At 44.7% G+C, this 16,109-nt stretch overlaps 3 protein-coding genes across 4 annotated transcripts; 1 reads left to right on the top strand and 2 right to left on the bottom strand.

Annotated features, from left to right (window-relative positions):
• Positions 1-6,773: 6,773 nt before the first annotated feature.
• On the top strand, positions 6,774-7,835 carry LOC9639226 (microbial Terpene synthase-like protein 30). The gene has a single exon (XM_002977356.1). It carries the CDS (start codon positions 6,774-6,776, stop codon positions 7,833-7,835), a length of 1,062 nt encoding a protein of 353 aa, XP_002977402.1.
• A 418-nt stretch (positions 7,836-8,253) lies between these two features.
• Positions 8,254-13,679, bottom strand: LOC9639227 (chromodomain-helicase-DNA-binding protein 8). Its single transcript, XM_024682532.1, has 24 exons — positions 13,550-13,679; positions 12,220-13,496; positions 11,961-12,170; positions 11,816-11,907; positions 11,651-11,764; positions 11,503-11,590; positions 11,360-11,449; positions 11,185-11,307; positions 11,058-11,138; positions 10,901-11,008; positions 10,753-10,848; positions 10,606-10,698; positions 10,478-10,551; positions 10,239-10,428; positions 10,104-10,192; positions 9,710-10,053; positions 9,458-9,653; positions 9,335-9,412; positions 9,195-9,290; positions 9,079-9,118; positions 8,956-9,029; positions 8,684-8,903; positions 8,580-8,630; positions 8,254-8,511 (listed from the first exon to the last, which is right to left on the bottom strand). The coding sequence occupies exons 2-24, from the start codon at positions 13,489-13,491 to the stop codon at positions 8,386-8,388; spliced, it is 3,945 nt and encodes a 1,314-aa protein (XP_024538300.1). The 5' UTR covers positions 13,492-13,496; positions 13,550-13,679; the 3' UTR covers positions 8,254-8,385.
• Positions 13,589-15,914, bottom strand: LOC9656108 (probable NADH pyrophosphatase). Of its 2 annotated transcripts, none has more exons than XM_024682533.1 (13): positions 15,816-15,914; positions 15,668-15,756; positions 15,495-15,587; positions 15,288-15,439; positions 15,110-15,227; positions 14,938-15,039; positions 14,792-14,848; positions 14,611-14,738; positions 14,388-14,562; positions 14,144-14,321; positions 14,035-14,090; positions 13,896-13,979; positions 13,589-13,843 (listed from the first exon to the last, which is right to left on the bottom strand). In XM_024682533.1, the coding sequence occupies exons 1-13, from the start codon at positions 15,874-15,876 to the stop codon at positions 13,676-13,678; spliced, it is 1,461 nt and encodes a 486-aa protein (XP_024538301.1). In that variant the 5' UTR covers positions 15,877-15,914; the 3' UTR covers positions 13,589-13,675. The 2 variants fall into 2 exon arrangements, with proteins under 2 accessions (XP_024538301.1, XP_002977571.2); XM_002977525.2 differs by having other exon boundaries at positions 15,110-15,230.
• Between the last annotated feature and the right edge of the window lie 195 nt (positions 15,915-16,109).

Consider the following 16,109-nt stretch of genomic DNA (forward strand, 5'->3'; position numbering starts at 1 on the left):
GTCGTAGGATAAAAAGAGACATTTGATGTGGGTATCGAACTTCTTTTATGGGTGGTGAAGTTGTAAGGAATTAACTCCCCAATGTGTTGTAGGCTAAAGGATCCCCAAAAGCATAACCGACATGACAAAGAGTTCATTGGATGGGACCGAGTCTGAGATCGAGTCCAAGACCGACTCTAAGACCAAGTTCGAGATAAAGTCCGGGATCGAGTTCAAGGATGACTCGGAGACCGAGTTCAAGACTGAGTTTGAGACCAAGTTCGAGACAGAGTCTGAGATCTGAGATCGGGTCTGAAACCGAGTCCAAGGTCGAGTCCGAAGTCGCGTCTGAGATCGAGTCTGAGATCGAGTTTGAGATCGAGTCTGAGATCGAGTCCAAAGTTGGGTCCGAGATCGAGTCCGAGACCGAGTCTAAGTACTAATACAGGTCAAGGGGTGAAAGCCCAAAGCCTAAAACAGGGTTGGGTTCAAGTCCCAACCCCATACTAGGGCATGGTGGGGTGAGGGGTATAGGGACACCTATATTCTGTTATCATGGGCTCTTGGCCGGGGAGGCTAATTTAGGCACACCACTAAGTGGGGGGATGCCCTCGGAGACATGGCCAACAAGTCGTAGGATAAAAAGAGACATTTGATGTGGGTATCGAACTTCTTTTATGGGTGGTGAAGTTGTAAGGAATTAACTCCCCAATGTGTTGTAGGCTAAAGGATCCCCAAAAGCATAACCGACATGACAAAGAGTTCATTGGATGGGACCGAGTCTGAGATCGAGTCCAAGACCGACTCTAAGACCAAGTTCGAGATAAAGTCCGGGATCGAGTTCAAGGATGACTCGGAGACCGAGTTCAAGACTGAGTTTGAGACCAAGTTCGAGACAGAGTCTGAGATCTGAGATCGGGTCTGAAACCGAGTCCAAGGTCGAGTCCGAAGTCGCGTCTGAGATCGAGTCTGAGATCGAGTTTGAGATCGAGTCTGAGATCGAGTCCAAAGTTGGGTCCGAGATCGAGTCCGAGACCGAGTCTAAGTACTAATACAGGTCAAGGGGTGAAAGCCCAAAGCGTGTGTCTCCTGGGGGGGCTGTAGGGGGTTCCAAAAGTATAGTAGGGATAGTGAGGTCTAGGAACCAGTCTTGAAAGAACTCTCCAATGGTGCTTCCAAACTGACTTGAGGTTGAGACTGAGGCTGAGGGGCCTTGAGTGGGAGTGAGCATGGACTTCGGTGGTGCCAGAGGGGCCACCCAAGGAAGTGCTCAAGAGCAGCTCCCACTCCTGAAAGGAAAACCGACTGCTGCGCTCCTGGCTCATGTGGAGTGGTGCCCCACTTGAGTACCTTGTGGCTCATTGGTCCTCGCCTTTCCTAGGGGCTTGGACCTTCCCCTTGGGATGGAAGTGGGGGGGGGGAGGGGGGTTAGAGGTACTCATATCGGGCCGTTAGGCCATGCTTTTTCACCCCAATGTCCCGAAGCAAGTGTTGCACCCAAGGCTTGGGATTTAGAGGGTCCCATGATCAAGTCTTATTGTACCAAGGGATGTTAGGAACATGGAGGCTTGGTGTGTTTGGCTGCTTGTGCATGCAGGGAGTGTAGCCGAACCTTAAGTCTAGTCTAACCCAGGGAGGGGGACTGGGAAAGATTTGGGAATCCATGGATGGATGGCTAACGCTCTGTTGCTCGTGCAGTGAGTAGCTGAAACCAAGTAGGACCAAGTAGAAGCTGGTACCATATGCGGGAACCTTAGCGAGGGAACTTAGTTAAAGCCAAGGTGGTGTTGGTCGGATAGACGAAGTAAGCTGGCAAATTGAAAAGGAAAAATTTGTGACTTACATTTTGTTTCGCTCTTCCCTTTTTCGATCCCTTCGACAGTCTTTGTGTTGTAGCGGTTGACTAGCTCATGAAGGAGTATTTTAATCTCTTTGAATTTGACCTATCATCTAGGGCCAAGATTGCCATACGTTATTCAATTCCAATTGGGGATGCCCGTCCAATCAAGGTTCTTGTTTGTCATCAGTCACCCAAGAGATCAAGATTTTTACAAACATTAAGGAGATGTTGGAGAAAGGTGTTAACCAAAAGTTATAGAGTCCTGAGGCATGTGAACCTCATCTTATGATAAAGCCTGATAGGAGTATTTGTTTCTACATTGACTATTATCCATTAAATGAAGTGACGATTTTAGATGTGTACCCTCTTCCTCACACTGCTCATCTCTTGGATCATCTGGGGAGAAGTTGTTGGTTCGCCAAGCTAAATCTTGCTTCTAGGTATTAGTAAGTACGATGGCTGAAGAAAATATTCCTAAAATTTCTTTTCATACACCATTTGGTTTGTATGAGTTCTTGGTGATGCCATTTGGTCTGAACAATGCTTTAACAACTTTCTAGCGGATGATGGATGAGGTTCTTTGCGATATGCCGGAAGTGACTACTGACTTCATTGATGATGTCTTGATCCACTCAAAGGGGACGTGGGAGGAGCATATACGTAATGTTTGTAAAGTGTTGGATCGGCTACAGGATGTTAGTTTAAAGTTGAAGCAGTTGAAGTGCATGTTTAGGTCCAAGGACACAACTTATCTTGAGTACTATATTTCTCATGAAGGTTTGTAAGTTGATCATAACAAACTTGTAGCTATTTCAAAGTTCCCTACTCCGAAGTGTGAATAATGTGCAGCACTTCCTAGGCAATATGTAGTATCTTAATTGTTTTGTGTATCATCTTTTTGATTGCACTGCACCATTACGAGCATTGTTGAAGTCATCAACATCTTCTTTCATCTGATCTCTAGATTGTGAATAGGCATTTATGGATCTCAAAGAGCTATTGACAACTCCTCTGATGTTGGCATATCCTAACTACACTCGAACTTTCATTTTACACGTAGATGCTTTTAATATTGGTCTTGAAAGTGTGTTGATGTAAAAGAGCCCGAGTGTGCCTGGTTAGCGCCATCCCATTACGTATATAAGCCATACATTACAACCAGTGGAAGTGAACTACTTCATGATAAAGAAGGGAGTGTTTAGTAGCAATTTAGGGTTTTGAGAAATTTCATGCATATTTACATAATTCTTTGATGTTACTAAAAGGTGATCATGTTGCAGTTACTTCATTATTGAAGTGAAAGAACCTGGTTGGTTGTACTGTTTGGTGGACTTTGAAATTTCAAATATATGATTTTGATGTTGTTCATCACTCAGGGAATTCTATGGCTAATGTTGATGCCCTTTCTGAAGCTCCTTTTCCTTTTTCACTCTCTTTTCATCTTTCTAACGAGCTTGTTATTTTAGCATCTGTGGATTTTCTAGATGAGGATTTTGTGCCGTCAGCAATTGTTATACTTGATGTTTAATATCCACAAGGTGCAAAGAAAGATTTACCTTCTCTTGATAAGGTTCGCAAGGCTCAAAAGATTGAGCCATAGATTCGAAGGCCTCAAAATGGGTTTGAGAATCCTACATCACTTGCTAATGACTTGCCATTTTGGCATTTACATTCTTAATATCACCTTAAAAATGGCCTTCTTTATTTTGTGAGGACAAATCCTGATGATTATTTATAACTAGTGGTGCCTTTTGTCTTTATTCCACGGTTTTTCCATGCTTACCATGATTCTCCTGTTCTAAATGGGCATATAAAACATCATCATGTGACCAAGAAGCTGTGCAGGTCTTTCTATTAGCTAAAGATGCAACATAATATTATCTAGTATATGTGTAACTACATTTGGTGCCAAGTTTATAATACTCCCCCTCGTGTTGCGGAAGGACGGTTAGAGTCAATTGCAATTTCCTGTTTGTTGGAGTTGGTGGTGTTTGAGCTTATGGGACCTTTTTCACGGTCGACTAGTGGCAATGAATATATTATTATTGCTTTTGATTATTTGATTCATTGGGTGAAAATTGGTGCTCTTATTAATGTCTCTGCAACTATTTTTGGATACTTCCTCCTCAATTGAGTGGTGTTTCAACATTCTTATCCGGAGTAGATTCTTTTAGATAATGGTCCAACATTTATGGTTGAGGCATTTCATGTTTTGACATCTCGATTGGGATATGCCACACTTTCACGAGTGTTTATCATCCACATTCAAACAATTTGATGGAACAGCTCATTCGAACATTCAAAGGAATGATCATAAAGTATATGAACTTTTAGCATTTGGATTGGGATAGTTATTTGTTGTTTCTTCGGTATACATATGTCATAGGGGTTCAGAGTTCTGTTGGTGCTTCACCATATAAATTCCTATATAGTCATGATTCAATATTACCAATAGAGCTGAGTTTACTTTCGCAATTGCCACGAGTTGTCAATACTAGGTCATTGGATTAGTATTTAATGAGCATTCTTCCACTTGTTCGAGCAAAGTCTGCCAAACACTTAAACCGTGTACAAATGGGACAACAATGGCACTATAACTCTCATCATCATCCATCTGTGAATTACAAAATGGATGATTTGGTGTTAGTCCATTTTCCCCATTTTACAGTATGTGGTTTATTTAAGGGGCTCCTTGCTTAATAAAAAAGATTATATTGAGTGTTGCGGCAAGTTGAACTACAAGTTTATAATGATCAACATAATATCTAGCAGGCCAATCCTTCAGAAATTGTGCATGTATAGTAGTTAAAACACTTCGTACAAAAGGATCAAAAACAATTGATACCACTTATAGACTAACCAATGTCTCTTCCTAACATTCCTCCAGATCCCACCCTATCTACAAGAGAACTTTAATGGTTTTTTATTATTCCAAGAGGAGGGGATGATGTAAAGTCCAAGTGTACAAATATGATATTGTATACTAGTATTAATATAGTGACTTGCTCTTGTATATAAGCTAGGGTTTTTAGGCTAATTAATATACACATTTTCTATATTCCCTTTTTATATTCCATGCACTCACAAAGTAAAATTACAAATTAATGATATCCCTTTTTGGTAGCCAAAATTTTACCACCCCACATTACATTTAATGGAATATTTTTGGATTTTTTTTTGTCATTTTACATATTGCTTGTTGCATTATTTTATAAGAAAAGTTCAAATCCTAGATCACTAACCAATGGCTTGGCATCACAGATAGAATCACTTTTGTGGCACCCTAAACCTGAGTGCCACTTGCTGCCACAGATGCCGATCGACACTGGGAAGCCACCCTGCACAACTAGTCACAGACAAACATGATACTTCCTAGGATTTGTGCAAATCTAAATTGCACAATAGAGCCAAAGGGTTAGAAATCCACTCTAGATATAAAAGCAAATCCACAAATATTTTGCACAAACAAAGCCATGAATGCTACTATGTACCGTGCCATTTCTAAAGACGATTGCAGCCTCTGGAGTGAACCCAGTGAACCGCTTCATCTCACCGGCTTTGCAAGGCAGAATGATCCAGTTTCTACAGCCGAACATCCGCTTTGCAGTCGGCACTCAAATCAAGCTTGAAGAAGTTTGGGCAGAGCATCAGAATCTATTGCCAGAGTTTCCCCATTTTGAGGTCAAGAGAAATTAATAGTTAGACTGTTTAACTGATTGTTGCTTCGGTACCATATGATGAACGATTGGAGCATGTGATTGTATATTAACCCCAGATTCGTTTTGGCAGAGAATGATATGCCTTTGGAGACAACAGCACCGCTCAACTTGGTCACGAAACCTCCAAAGATTCACCGATCGTCTCCCTCGTTGGAAAGCAAGTAGTTTGGATTGGAGCCAGATCCACTTTGTGTTCTTCAAGAGAGCTTTTCTCAACATTAGTCATCTAGACAGAGACAAGATCCATAAACAAACCGAAGATGGAGAAAAAAAACTTACACGTAGAATCTAGCATGTTGCATCTGGTCTTCTATCCTCCGCTAGAGCTACACAGCATAGCAAACCAAAAACTCTGGGTCACGTCCTCCATGGTCTTGGTCAGCACGAGGGAGAGGGTCAGAACGAAAAACTCCTGTTTCCCGAGGAGCTAGGGATGATCTGCAAACCCGTGCATGAGACGCAGGAGCTCCTTGATCGCCTCGTTGTTTCCTTGTAAGCCTCTAGAACCGACTCGGCCCTGCTAAACAGCGCGTTCGCCAGCGCCACTGGCAATTCCCCGTCCTGGCCAGCATCTAATTGCTCTAGAATTGGCTAGAGCCGCTCGCAAAATCCCACAAAGCTCCGGACACACTCGCACTTGGACAGCATTCCCAGCACTGTGCTGGAAATCCTGTCGATCTGATCAAGAACATGGCCCAGACACTCCATCGCCGATCAGTCGATTGCCACCTCTGTGCCAGTGCCATCTCTGCTATCAGGGCCTACCATGTCATAAGCGCAAGCCATGTTAGAGGAAAGAGAGGAACGAGCGCGGCATCTGCCACATAGGAGAGAGAAATGAAACTCACGGAGGTTTAAACGGAGGCCTCTTACTAAAGCAAGAAAGGCGACCTGGGTTCAATCCCAGAAATGAAGCTTTAAACTTCAAATGTGGATACAATTATCCCACGTGGGGAATACAGTTATCCCACGTGGAGTTTGAAATAGTCCGTTCTGTGGCAACTACAGCATGCCACAAAACAATTATCCCACGTGGAGTTTGAAATAGTCCGTTCTAGGATAGCAACTCAGCAAGCATTATGGCATGCTTTGTGTACAGCTGTCAGATGGGGGCAGTAGAGGGGAGTCTACTGTATGTTTTGCATACATACATACATGATTCTTTGATTATAAATGCCAAATGCTTGAGTTTTAAATATGTAAATAAAGTAAGATTTCCTCCTTTAGTTCTAAGAATGGAGTTTCTCTTGGGAAAGATTGTCCCTCGTTTCGAGTTGCCTCTTCTTCCAAACAACATCCCCTGTGCTTGCCACCCGGATTCCTCCTCTCTTAGCCAGGAACTCGATGAATGGTTCATTTCCAAGTTAGGCATCACTGACGAGAGCGCCCAGAAGAAGATCGTCCAGTCGAGAATCATGATCTTTGCTTGCTTGATGCATCCCAATGGCGAGAGGGACAGAGTCCTCCTGGCAGGGAAGCATTTGTGGGTGTGCTTCTTGGTGGATGACATCCTCGAGTCAAGCACCAGGGAAGCCTATGGCAGCCTCAAATCCATCGTCTGGAGCATTGCCACCACTGGAATCTACAAAGCATCCAATGAGGAGCATGATCATTGTCTCGTGCTGCTGCTCTACCAGGAAGTTTTGGCGGAACTCCGCAAGAAAATGCCCAGTTCTTTATTCACTCGCTATTGCAAGATCCTCTCAAGCTACCTGGATGGCGTCGAGGAGGAGGTCAAACACCAGGTGAAGAACACGATCCCGAGCAGCGAGGAGTATCGGCTCCTTCGCCGCCGCACTGGATTCATGGAGGTGATGGCGTGCATCATGACCGAGTTCTGCGTTGGAATCAAGCTCGAGGAGTCGGTTGTAAACTTGGGAGAGATCCGTAAGCTCGTCAAGGTCATGGACGACCACATTGTCATGGTGAACGACCTCCTGTCACTTCGCAAGGAGTATTACAGCAGCACCATTTGCCATAACTGGGTGTTTGTTTTGCTTGCGGATGGCTGTGGCACTTTTCAGGAGAGTGTGGATCATGTTTGCGAAATGATCAAGCAGGAGGAGGGTTCGATTCTGGATTTGCAGCAGAAACTTATTATCAAGGCAAAGGTGGACAAAAATCCGGAGCTTCTCAAATTTGCATGTAATGTTCCAATGGCAGTTGCTGGTCATCTAAAGTGGTCTTTCATTACGGCTCGTTACCATGGGTGTGACAATGCTTTGCTCAATGGTGAGTTGTTTCATGGAACTTGGCTCATGGATCCCAATCAAACAATAATCCAGAAAAACATATAGTTTTTATCGTGGAAATTTTGGTAACGTGCAACTCAATAATGTAACAAATAAGTTCTCTGTTTTAATAATTCTCAGTTGGTTAGAGCACGTTCTCTGTTTTAATAATAGCACCCGTTTAGTAAGCGCGACGACTCTGAGTGAAAGCAAGAAAGTTAAACGTTGCACCTCTTAGCGAGCTCTCTTTCATGCCACCAGCTTGATGATCTCTGGTTCGCGCGCCCCAGAAAATCGATCAAGCTTTACGTCAATCCATTCCCAAACTAGCTCTGCATCTCCTCAAAGATTTCCCAGGCCTTGTCAAGCGCGATTTGCAGCGATAGGAAAGTGATTGTGTTTGGACGAACTCCATCCCCTCCAAGCCTTTTTTCCCCTCAATCAATGACTAGCATTGCATTCCCTGCACCATCTTAGCCCCCTCTAATTATAAGTCATATTCCAATCCAATTTTTGATAGCAATTTTTTGCTTTTTTTTTCTCCGAGCCACCAAGCCAAGTATCCCGGCATTCATGAGAACAACAAATACCTAAGACATACAGATCAAAGAAACTACTAGTTTTTAAGACTCGCGCTCCTTGGAGTAAAATAGCCAAGTAGAGATTGCTGCTGCTTGCCACTAGTGGGAGGGCTCACTCGCTTTCTCGCTTTGGAAGACGAAACAACGGGTGCTTTGTTCTCCTGTAAATAGGGAAAATAAAAGAGAGACATTAGAACACGACTTTGTGATGGTTTCCATCCCATCTCACCTTGTCTCCGATGGATTCGTTTGGATTGGAAGCTTTTACTGGCTTCGGCACCTAGAACAATCACTCCACGGTGAATTAATCGATAAAAATTTAGCAACTGTTACCTTGGCGACGTTCCTCGGAAGAGGACTGAGACGTATCCTCTTGGAGGTCTTGCTACCAACGTCCGCGCTCGGTGACGAGTCAGTGATGATGTCCGCACACGGCTCAATGTCATCTGGCCTCTCGGAAAAGATTCGCTTGTGCCGGTTTGATTGCTTCAAAACCGGAGACTCCTGGACACTCGTGAGCGCTTGACTGACTATAGCCTTCTCCGCGTTCCTACTGGAATGGACCGTTAGCCAGACAGTTTTACGATTGAATGAAGAAAACTCGCCTCTCACTTGGCGTGTCTTCTAGTATCCTAACAAGTCTTTTCACTCGTCCCGCGAGGACGGCGTCCGAAGGATACTGCAAAAAAATTATTAGACACTGAAGTACTAAGAAAAGCGAGACGCACCTCATCTATCATCGAAGCGAAGCAGAGAGAAGCATCAGCCCTGCAAGAATTAGTACACAAAAACAAAAACAAAATGGACGGTGAAATCAGTATCAAACTATAGACGTTATAGGAACCTTATTGATTTGAACGCCTTGTGTCCATGCATATGCACGCCTTTTAGCAAATCCAAGTCTTCAGCTTCACCCCACCACGTAGGAAGTTTTTTCGACCTGAATATACGTAAGCTTACGAACGAAAACTCGGTGCCTGGTACCTGGGCAGTCCTAGCCATAAGTTGTCCAGCTTTAGAGCCTTCGCAATAGCTTGACGTTCACGAACAATCTCCAAATACCTGCAGGAATTCCATAAGTCAGAGTAACGGTAAATAATGTCTTACTTCGTGGCATTTTTTTCCAGTCGTTGCATGAATGCGGGAGAGTTGAGGGCTTTCTCAGCCTTGGGTGGTAAAACTGGAGGCACAATGATAGAATCCGGCTTTGCGTTTTTCATCACCGCATAGTGGCACAGCTCAATAATCGCCTGAGTAACTTCTTCTACTTCCAGTGAGTCACGATCTTTAAACAGCTCGTCTCCTGCATCATTAAGAATTTGAAGTGAAGGTATGAACAAATAGAGCGGGCCAACTTACTCTGAGGTGTCCCATACATTAAAATGGAAAGCTCAACGCGTTGCACTTCTTGAACACTCCAGGTTCGATTTGGGTTTCCATCACTGTTGCTCTGATCGTCGTCACTCCTACTGTCACCGTCATCGTCATCACTCGAGTTCTCGGTCTTTTCCGCGTAGTTTACTCTTTTTCTCCGAGGACCTTCGAGGCTGATGCTTTCTACATCTTCCTTCACCTCACATGCTTCTGGCATAAGATTTTTCCAAAACTCTTCGGCTCCCACATTGCTGAAGTCCGGACTAGGATCAGCAGTTGCATTGTCAAGCGAAACAAAGGTGGCAACCGAGAAAGTATTGTTTCCTCGCCTGAAATAGACAGACATTATGCTTTAGCCGAAAGAATGTTGTATTCTCACCCTCCAATTGTTCTTTTCTGTGTCCTCTGTTGTAGGATTTGGTCTATATCCTCAGCACGAAAAGCTGCAGCATCCTCCTCCCCGTCCTCCTGCAAGTACTTTACTTGCAGCAGCTACACGAAGCTTGTACGATACCTTCAAAACATATGCACCATGCCTTAAAAGGCTCTCGATGTTTTTAGTAAAATCAGGTTGGTCCTCTGCGAATCTCCCCAATACAGCCTCGTCCAGCCCATACTTCCGTGAAGAACACTCGAACAAGTGTTGCTCGTAGGTGTTTCGTGTTATCAAACGATAAATCCTGACGTCTTTCGTTTGACCGATTCTACAATAACAACATGGATGACTTAGCAAAGGTTTAACGTTAGGAGTACCTGTGACACCGTGCCATCGCTTGAAGATCATTTTGAGGATTCCAGTCTGAATCATAAATTATGCATGTATCCGCCTACAAAAAACCGCAAATGTTTATTTTGAATCAGCAAGAAAAAGGCTGACTTACAGCTGTGAGAGTGATCCCCAACCCCCCAGCGCGAGTGCTCAATAAAAAGGCAAAGGTCTTACAATCGTTCGCAGAATACCGATCGATAGCTGCCTGCTTGAACAGGTCCCAGTTAAGGATGCTGAAAGCAATTGTTCAAGATCTTACCTGTCGTTCGGAACCCCGAATCTTCCCGTCAATCCTCTCAAACGTGTACCCTTCAGAAGAGAGATAATCTTCTAGAATATCCAGCATGATTGTAAACTATCATTCAATACAAAAACAAGTCAAACTATAGAAGCTCCAGGATAAAAACCTGAGAGAAGATGAGAACGCGGCGATTTGAATCTCGCAACATTGGCAGAAGTTTGTTCAAAAGAACCATTTTCCCAGAACTTTGAACCAGATTCGAAACACTCGAGGCCTTCAAAATTAAGGGATGAGACAAGTAAAGAGCAATAGAAGAACCTCACATTTGCATGCTTGGAAGCAAAATCCTCTTCAAGCCCATCACATAGGAACGGGTGATTACAAAGCTTGCGAAGTTCCATAGCCTGAAAGAGCGTATCGGAATTAGACAAATTTCATGGAGAACGGTACCATATTCCGCAGGTTCGGCATATTACTAGGTTGAGTCCCTTTAATTAAATCAGATATTCTATTCTCGTAAAGCGCCCTGTAGTACGCTCGTTGACCTTTGGTCAGTTCCACCCAAATAATAGTCTGAAGAACATAAAACTTTAGACATGAATAACAATCGCCATACAGTTCGTACCTCTTCCTTTAACGGAATGCTCTTCTCCACGTCTTCCTTCATGCGACGCAAGAGCCTAGGCCGCAAAACATTTTCTTGAAGATCTTTCACCTGCATTGTGGTATCTTAGAACGAAGTAGTTTACATGACCATTGAAGAGATACCTGTTCAATATCTTTGATACTTCCATATTTGTTCATAAAGCTCTCTTCCGAGTCAAATTTATCTGGATCAAGGAAGCTTAAAAGGCTACTGCTCAAAAGTAAATTTCAGAAACGTCAGAACAAACATTCGCATTTCAACGCAACTTACAAGAGCTCTTTAGTGTTGTTTTGGATGGGTGTGCCGGTCAAAAGAAGAAGGCCTCCTTGTCTGACATCCATACACCCGAGAGCATGCGCAGTCTTGGATTCTTTAGACTTCAACCTGAAACAGCAACATAAACTGTCAAAGTAAAAAGATTTAGCTAGCCTGTACCGGTGGGCTTCGTCAACAACCACGTACTGCCACGACACTTTCGCAAGAAAGCTTCGGTCTTTCATTATGATTTCAAAACTGCTCAAAAGAACCTAGAAACAAAATTATCAGTTTTACCAGCTTAAAGTGAGAACAATTTTCTTACAGTAAATTTCGGATTTCCTCGTGTACTCCAGAACTCGTACTGTTGAATTATAGCACGATCCTCCTGGCTTCCCATGTAAACGACACAATTCATATCGGTCAGCGATTCGATTTCTCTTTGCCAGTGACCGAGCGTTGATACAGGCGCGACAATCAGGAATGGTCCCTCAATCCTTTTCTTGTAACGCAAGTTCTCCAGCATCGCAACAGACTGTAAGCATAGGATTTAGCATTGTGAGAAACGAAATGAAAAGACTTACCTGTATAGTTTTCCCCAGTCCCATTTCATCGGCAAGAATGCAGTTCACCTTAAGGTGGAAGTTCCGATCCAGCCATGCCACCCCGTCCTTCTGATACTCACGCAGTGCACGTCCATCTTTGAAGCCTGTAGATATATTGCGAGGCTTTGAAGATGGACCAAATGCTCTGAATTTAGCGAGAGCTGCTTTCTCTGCCGCCATGGACTCTTCGATTTCCCAGGTCGCATCTGTGTATGGGAGACCTTTCCACTTGACGTAGACTTTCTTTGTTCTCCCGCGCTGCTCAAGTGCTACCACCCTGTCGACGATGAGGTACTGCGGATCAAAGGCAGGACCACTTTCAACAGTCCCCAGATGTCCATCAACTCTTCCAAGCGCATCTAAACGCTTGTGGAAGCTCCGCAGGAGTTGAGGGGAGTACTTTTGCAACACCGCCTCTGTGACGTTCACGGCATTCCTGTAGCTTCTGCCATACTCCTTGACGCAATACACCGCAGCACCGCTTGATCGGTTTCTCACCGCCAGTATCTTCTCGGCTTGCTTGAGTACCTTGGCAACCGGCCGAAAAGCTCCTTCAACTTCCAATCCATGCATGGTAACCGCATAACGAGGCGACCGCACTGCTTGCTCGGTCCCATCTTCCGACTCACTGCTTGCGCTATCATCGGTGCCACTCGCCGACGAAATCACCTTCTTACACCAGTACTTTTGCAGCGTTCCTTTGGCAGTCCCTTTCCCAGCAAGTTTAGCAGCAGTGCAAGCTCTTCTTGGCCTTCCGGAATCTGTCACTCCAGCCGATGGTTCCTTCTTCACCTGAACCCAACCATTTGCCGCCCGACCATTTGCTACTTTGTTCTTATCTTTCCTCCCGGCATTCCTCGTATCCTTCTCGGCTTTACCATCACCATCACTATTCGAATCCGGAACGTAGAGATCACTGTCGAAATCTGGTACAGCGATGTCATCTTCCACTTCATCCTCGCTCGACGAAGACGACGAGGCGTCCTTGTAATCAACTTTCCCCACATCCCGAGTTTCTCTAGCTGATCGCTGCTTCCTTATTAAAGCCGGTGTGGACTGGACGAACACATCACTATCACTATCTTCCCGACCGTTTAGAAGCGTAGAGAGTACCTTGCGAGAATTCCTTACTGGGCGGACGACACGCCTCATGGCCATCACGATATTTCCATCCGCAGAGGAATCGTCCGAGATCTCCTCGGCCGGCGCTTCGGCCGTCGGCGCCGCATGCTTGCGCTCCCTCAGCTGCATTGATCCTGGAAAATCCCTAGCACCAGAACTAAGAGCTCGCCATGGATCGCATTCCTACCTCCGAGAAGAAACCCTCGCGCGTTGCCGAAGAACCCTAGACCGCTAGAATTTGAATAAAGAGCGGGAAAGTCCACAGTATCGAACCCCAGATCTTTAAAAAACTTTATGCCATGAACTTCACTGCCTACGCATCGTCCGAGGATATGAAAATTTTGTAGAGGGGGAAGCTTTGACAAAGAATGCTTGACGTGAGCTTGTGGTTTGCGGGGCCAAAAGCTTGAGAGACGCCGAAAACATGGATCACTTGTTGCTCTGGAGAGTGCTCCATTTTACCACCTCCCATCGCCTCCACCTGTGGAAGAAAAAAGAGATTGCATTTCGATCGATTGTTCTTCACGAGATACCTGTAAGCCCAACGGTGCGACTTCCTTTTGGAACGCTTCGAGTATATCTGTGTGGAAAGGCAGCTCCTTGTTGCCTCTCACAACCTGTAGGAGGATTTCAAGTCTATAGTGCTTTGAAATTGAGAGAAAGAGGACGAACCAGTTTTTGGTTGCCACTGGAATCCTTCAGGCGGATTAGTACATACTTGAACTTTCCTGTTCATGAACTACAATTTAGAAACGTGAAACGAAACAAGAATGCAGGCTACCTTCGTCGATTTCGGTGGTTTGCACGTCCTTTCCTGCCCAGGAGTCCTCAGTATCACTCTCTATCCATCTCTCCATCAGTAAACGAGCAATTGCATGCTTTCCAGGAACGCTGAAGTTACACGTTGATTTGTTCATCAGGACAGCCTTGAGAAAGTCTTGGTGAACCCATCTAGCATCCTGGAAAAAAGAAGGAAACAAGGTGCAAGGTGAAGTTGCAGAGTTGTAGTTTATAACTTCGTTTACCTCTAGCTCACTGGAGTTTGCAGCAATCTTAGGCAGCGTATCACAATCATGAACGCCAGCAAGTACTTCATCATCTGTGAGCTGCGATTTTGGCTCCAAAAACTTGCCATTGGCCTCACCAACAAAACCTACCATCAGGGAAGATGGAAAAGGCCATGGTTGATTGGCCACGTACCTGAAATGTAGAAGCTGCTTACCAGCTGACAAAGGATCAAAAACTTACTTGATACTCGACGGATTCACGTCTATATTCGCCTCCTCTTTCACCTCTCGGACTACAGCTTGCTCAAAAGTTTCTCCAACTTCTACAAATCCTGCAAGCAAGGAGTAGCGGCCTTGCTCCCATTTTTTCTGCAAGGACATACATACACGAACGTCAAGAAGAGAAGGAAAGAAGAACTCGCCTGTCGTCCAAGTAATATGTACTTGCCAAACGAAACAAGTACTATAATGGCTGGATCCTGGCACAAGAAGTTCTCAACTCAAAACTGCAGGGCACAAATCAAGGAAAGCTACCATGAAAGCTTAACACGCAGAACGTGTTTTATACCAGGCGTGGATATATCGAGTTCTGGCATGACTGCAACGAGCACTTCAGACAGTGACCAGCGTGATGGGAGATCATCCTAGAACCGCACAATCCACAAAACCTCTGCCACAAATCAAAGCAGCAAAAAAGGATAAATCGAAGATAGTTTCTCAGACATAAGTAAAGTGCTTACATTTCTCGAGTTCCACTCCACCATTCCACGAGCGTAGGCAAGAAGTCCTGCGTGAGAAGCTCGCAGCTCGGGACCATATCTCCGGAGATCCACCCATTGTCCCTCCGTCTGCCAGTCACTGCTAGAAAATCCATCACAAATGTAAGAACACATTCATGAGCAAAGACCACCATCTTACGAGGACTGTTTCACATCGACGGCAAAAACCGGCAACCGATCCGGGATCGTCAATCCCAGGAAAATTCGTTTGTCTGAGTCCAACTTATCTGGAGAGAAAAAAAGAGCTTGATCACACTTGACAAAATTCTTGTTTCCCTGAACTGGCACGGCCTGCAAGAGAGAAGAATGAAACAAGAAGCAAGAACTAGGTAGTAAACTTTCGTACCAGTGCTTTTGGATCGGCATAAGCTTGTGAAATAAACTTTGAGTCTAGGCGGAGCTCGGTAGCACGATCAATGCCAGCATCTGCATAAAACGTCTGGCAACGTAACCAAATTCTTCCTCAATTGCCGCAGAGAACGAAATAAAAATCAAAGAAAACTCGCGGAAAGAGAATACCTCCGAGTAATGCGATACAGTAGAAGCTCTGATGAGCCGCGCATGCGCCATGAAATTCCTTGACCACAATTTCACACAGCCTCTTCTCCCTGACCAAAACCAAATCCAGTCGATCGAGGCTCTGGAGCGGAATTCCAAGCGCTCTCACCTTGCTGGAGGAGAATCCGGGACGAAACAGGAGAATGCCACAGCCCCAGCGTCGCCATCATCGATTTGCCCTAGGCTCCGAGCTTCTATTTTCTAAAGAGGGGGATATTCTTCCTTTGTTTGATTTGTACGAGACAAGATAGAATTTCGCGGGGTTTTGTCGTGTTAAAACGAAGGCCCAAATTCTTCTCCACTCTTTCCTCGCTCCTCCTGATCGCTATGTTTTCCTCGTCTTGCATTTGCTCTACCGGATGTAAGTGCGCTGGGAATTGCACGTAAGTAGCTTGAAAGAAGT

Source organism: Selaginella moellendorffii, unplaced genomic scaffold, assembly GCF_000143415.4.
Source record: "Selaginella moellendorffii unplaced genomic scaffold, v1.0 SELMOscaffold_34, whole genome shotgun sequence".
Lineage (NCBI taxonomy): Eukaryota > Viridiplantae > Streptophyta > Lycopodiopsida > Selaginellales > Selaginellaceae > Selaginella > Selaginella moellendorffii.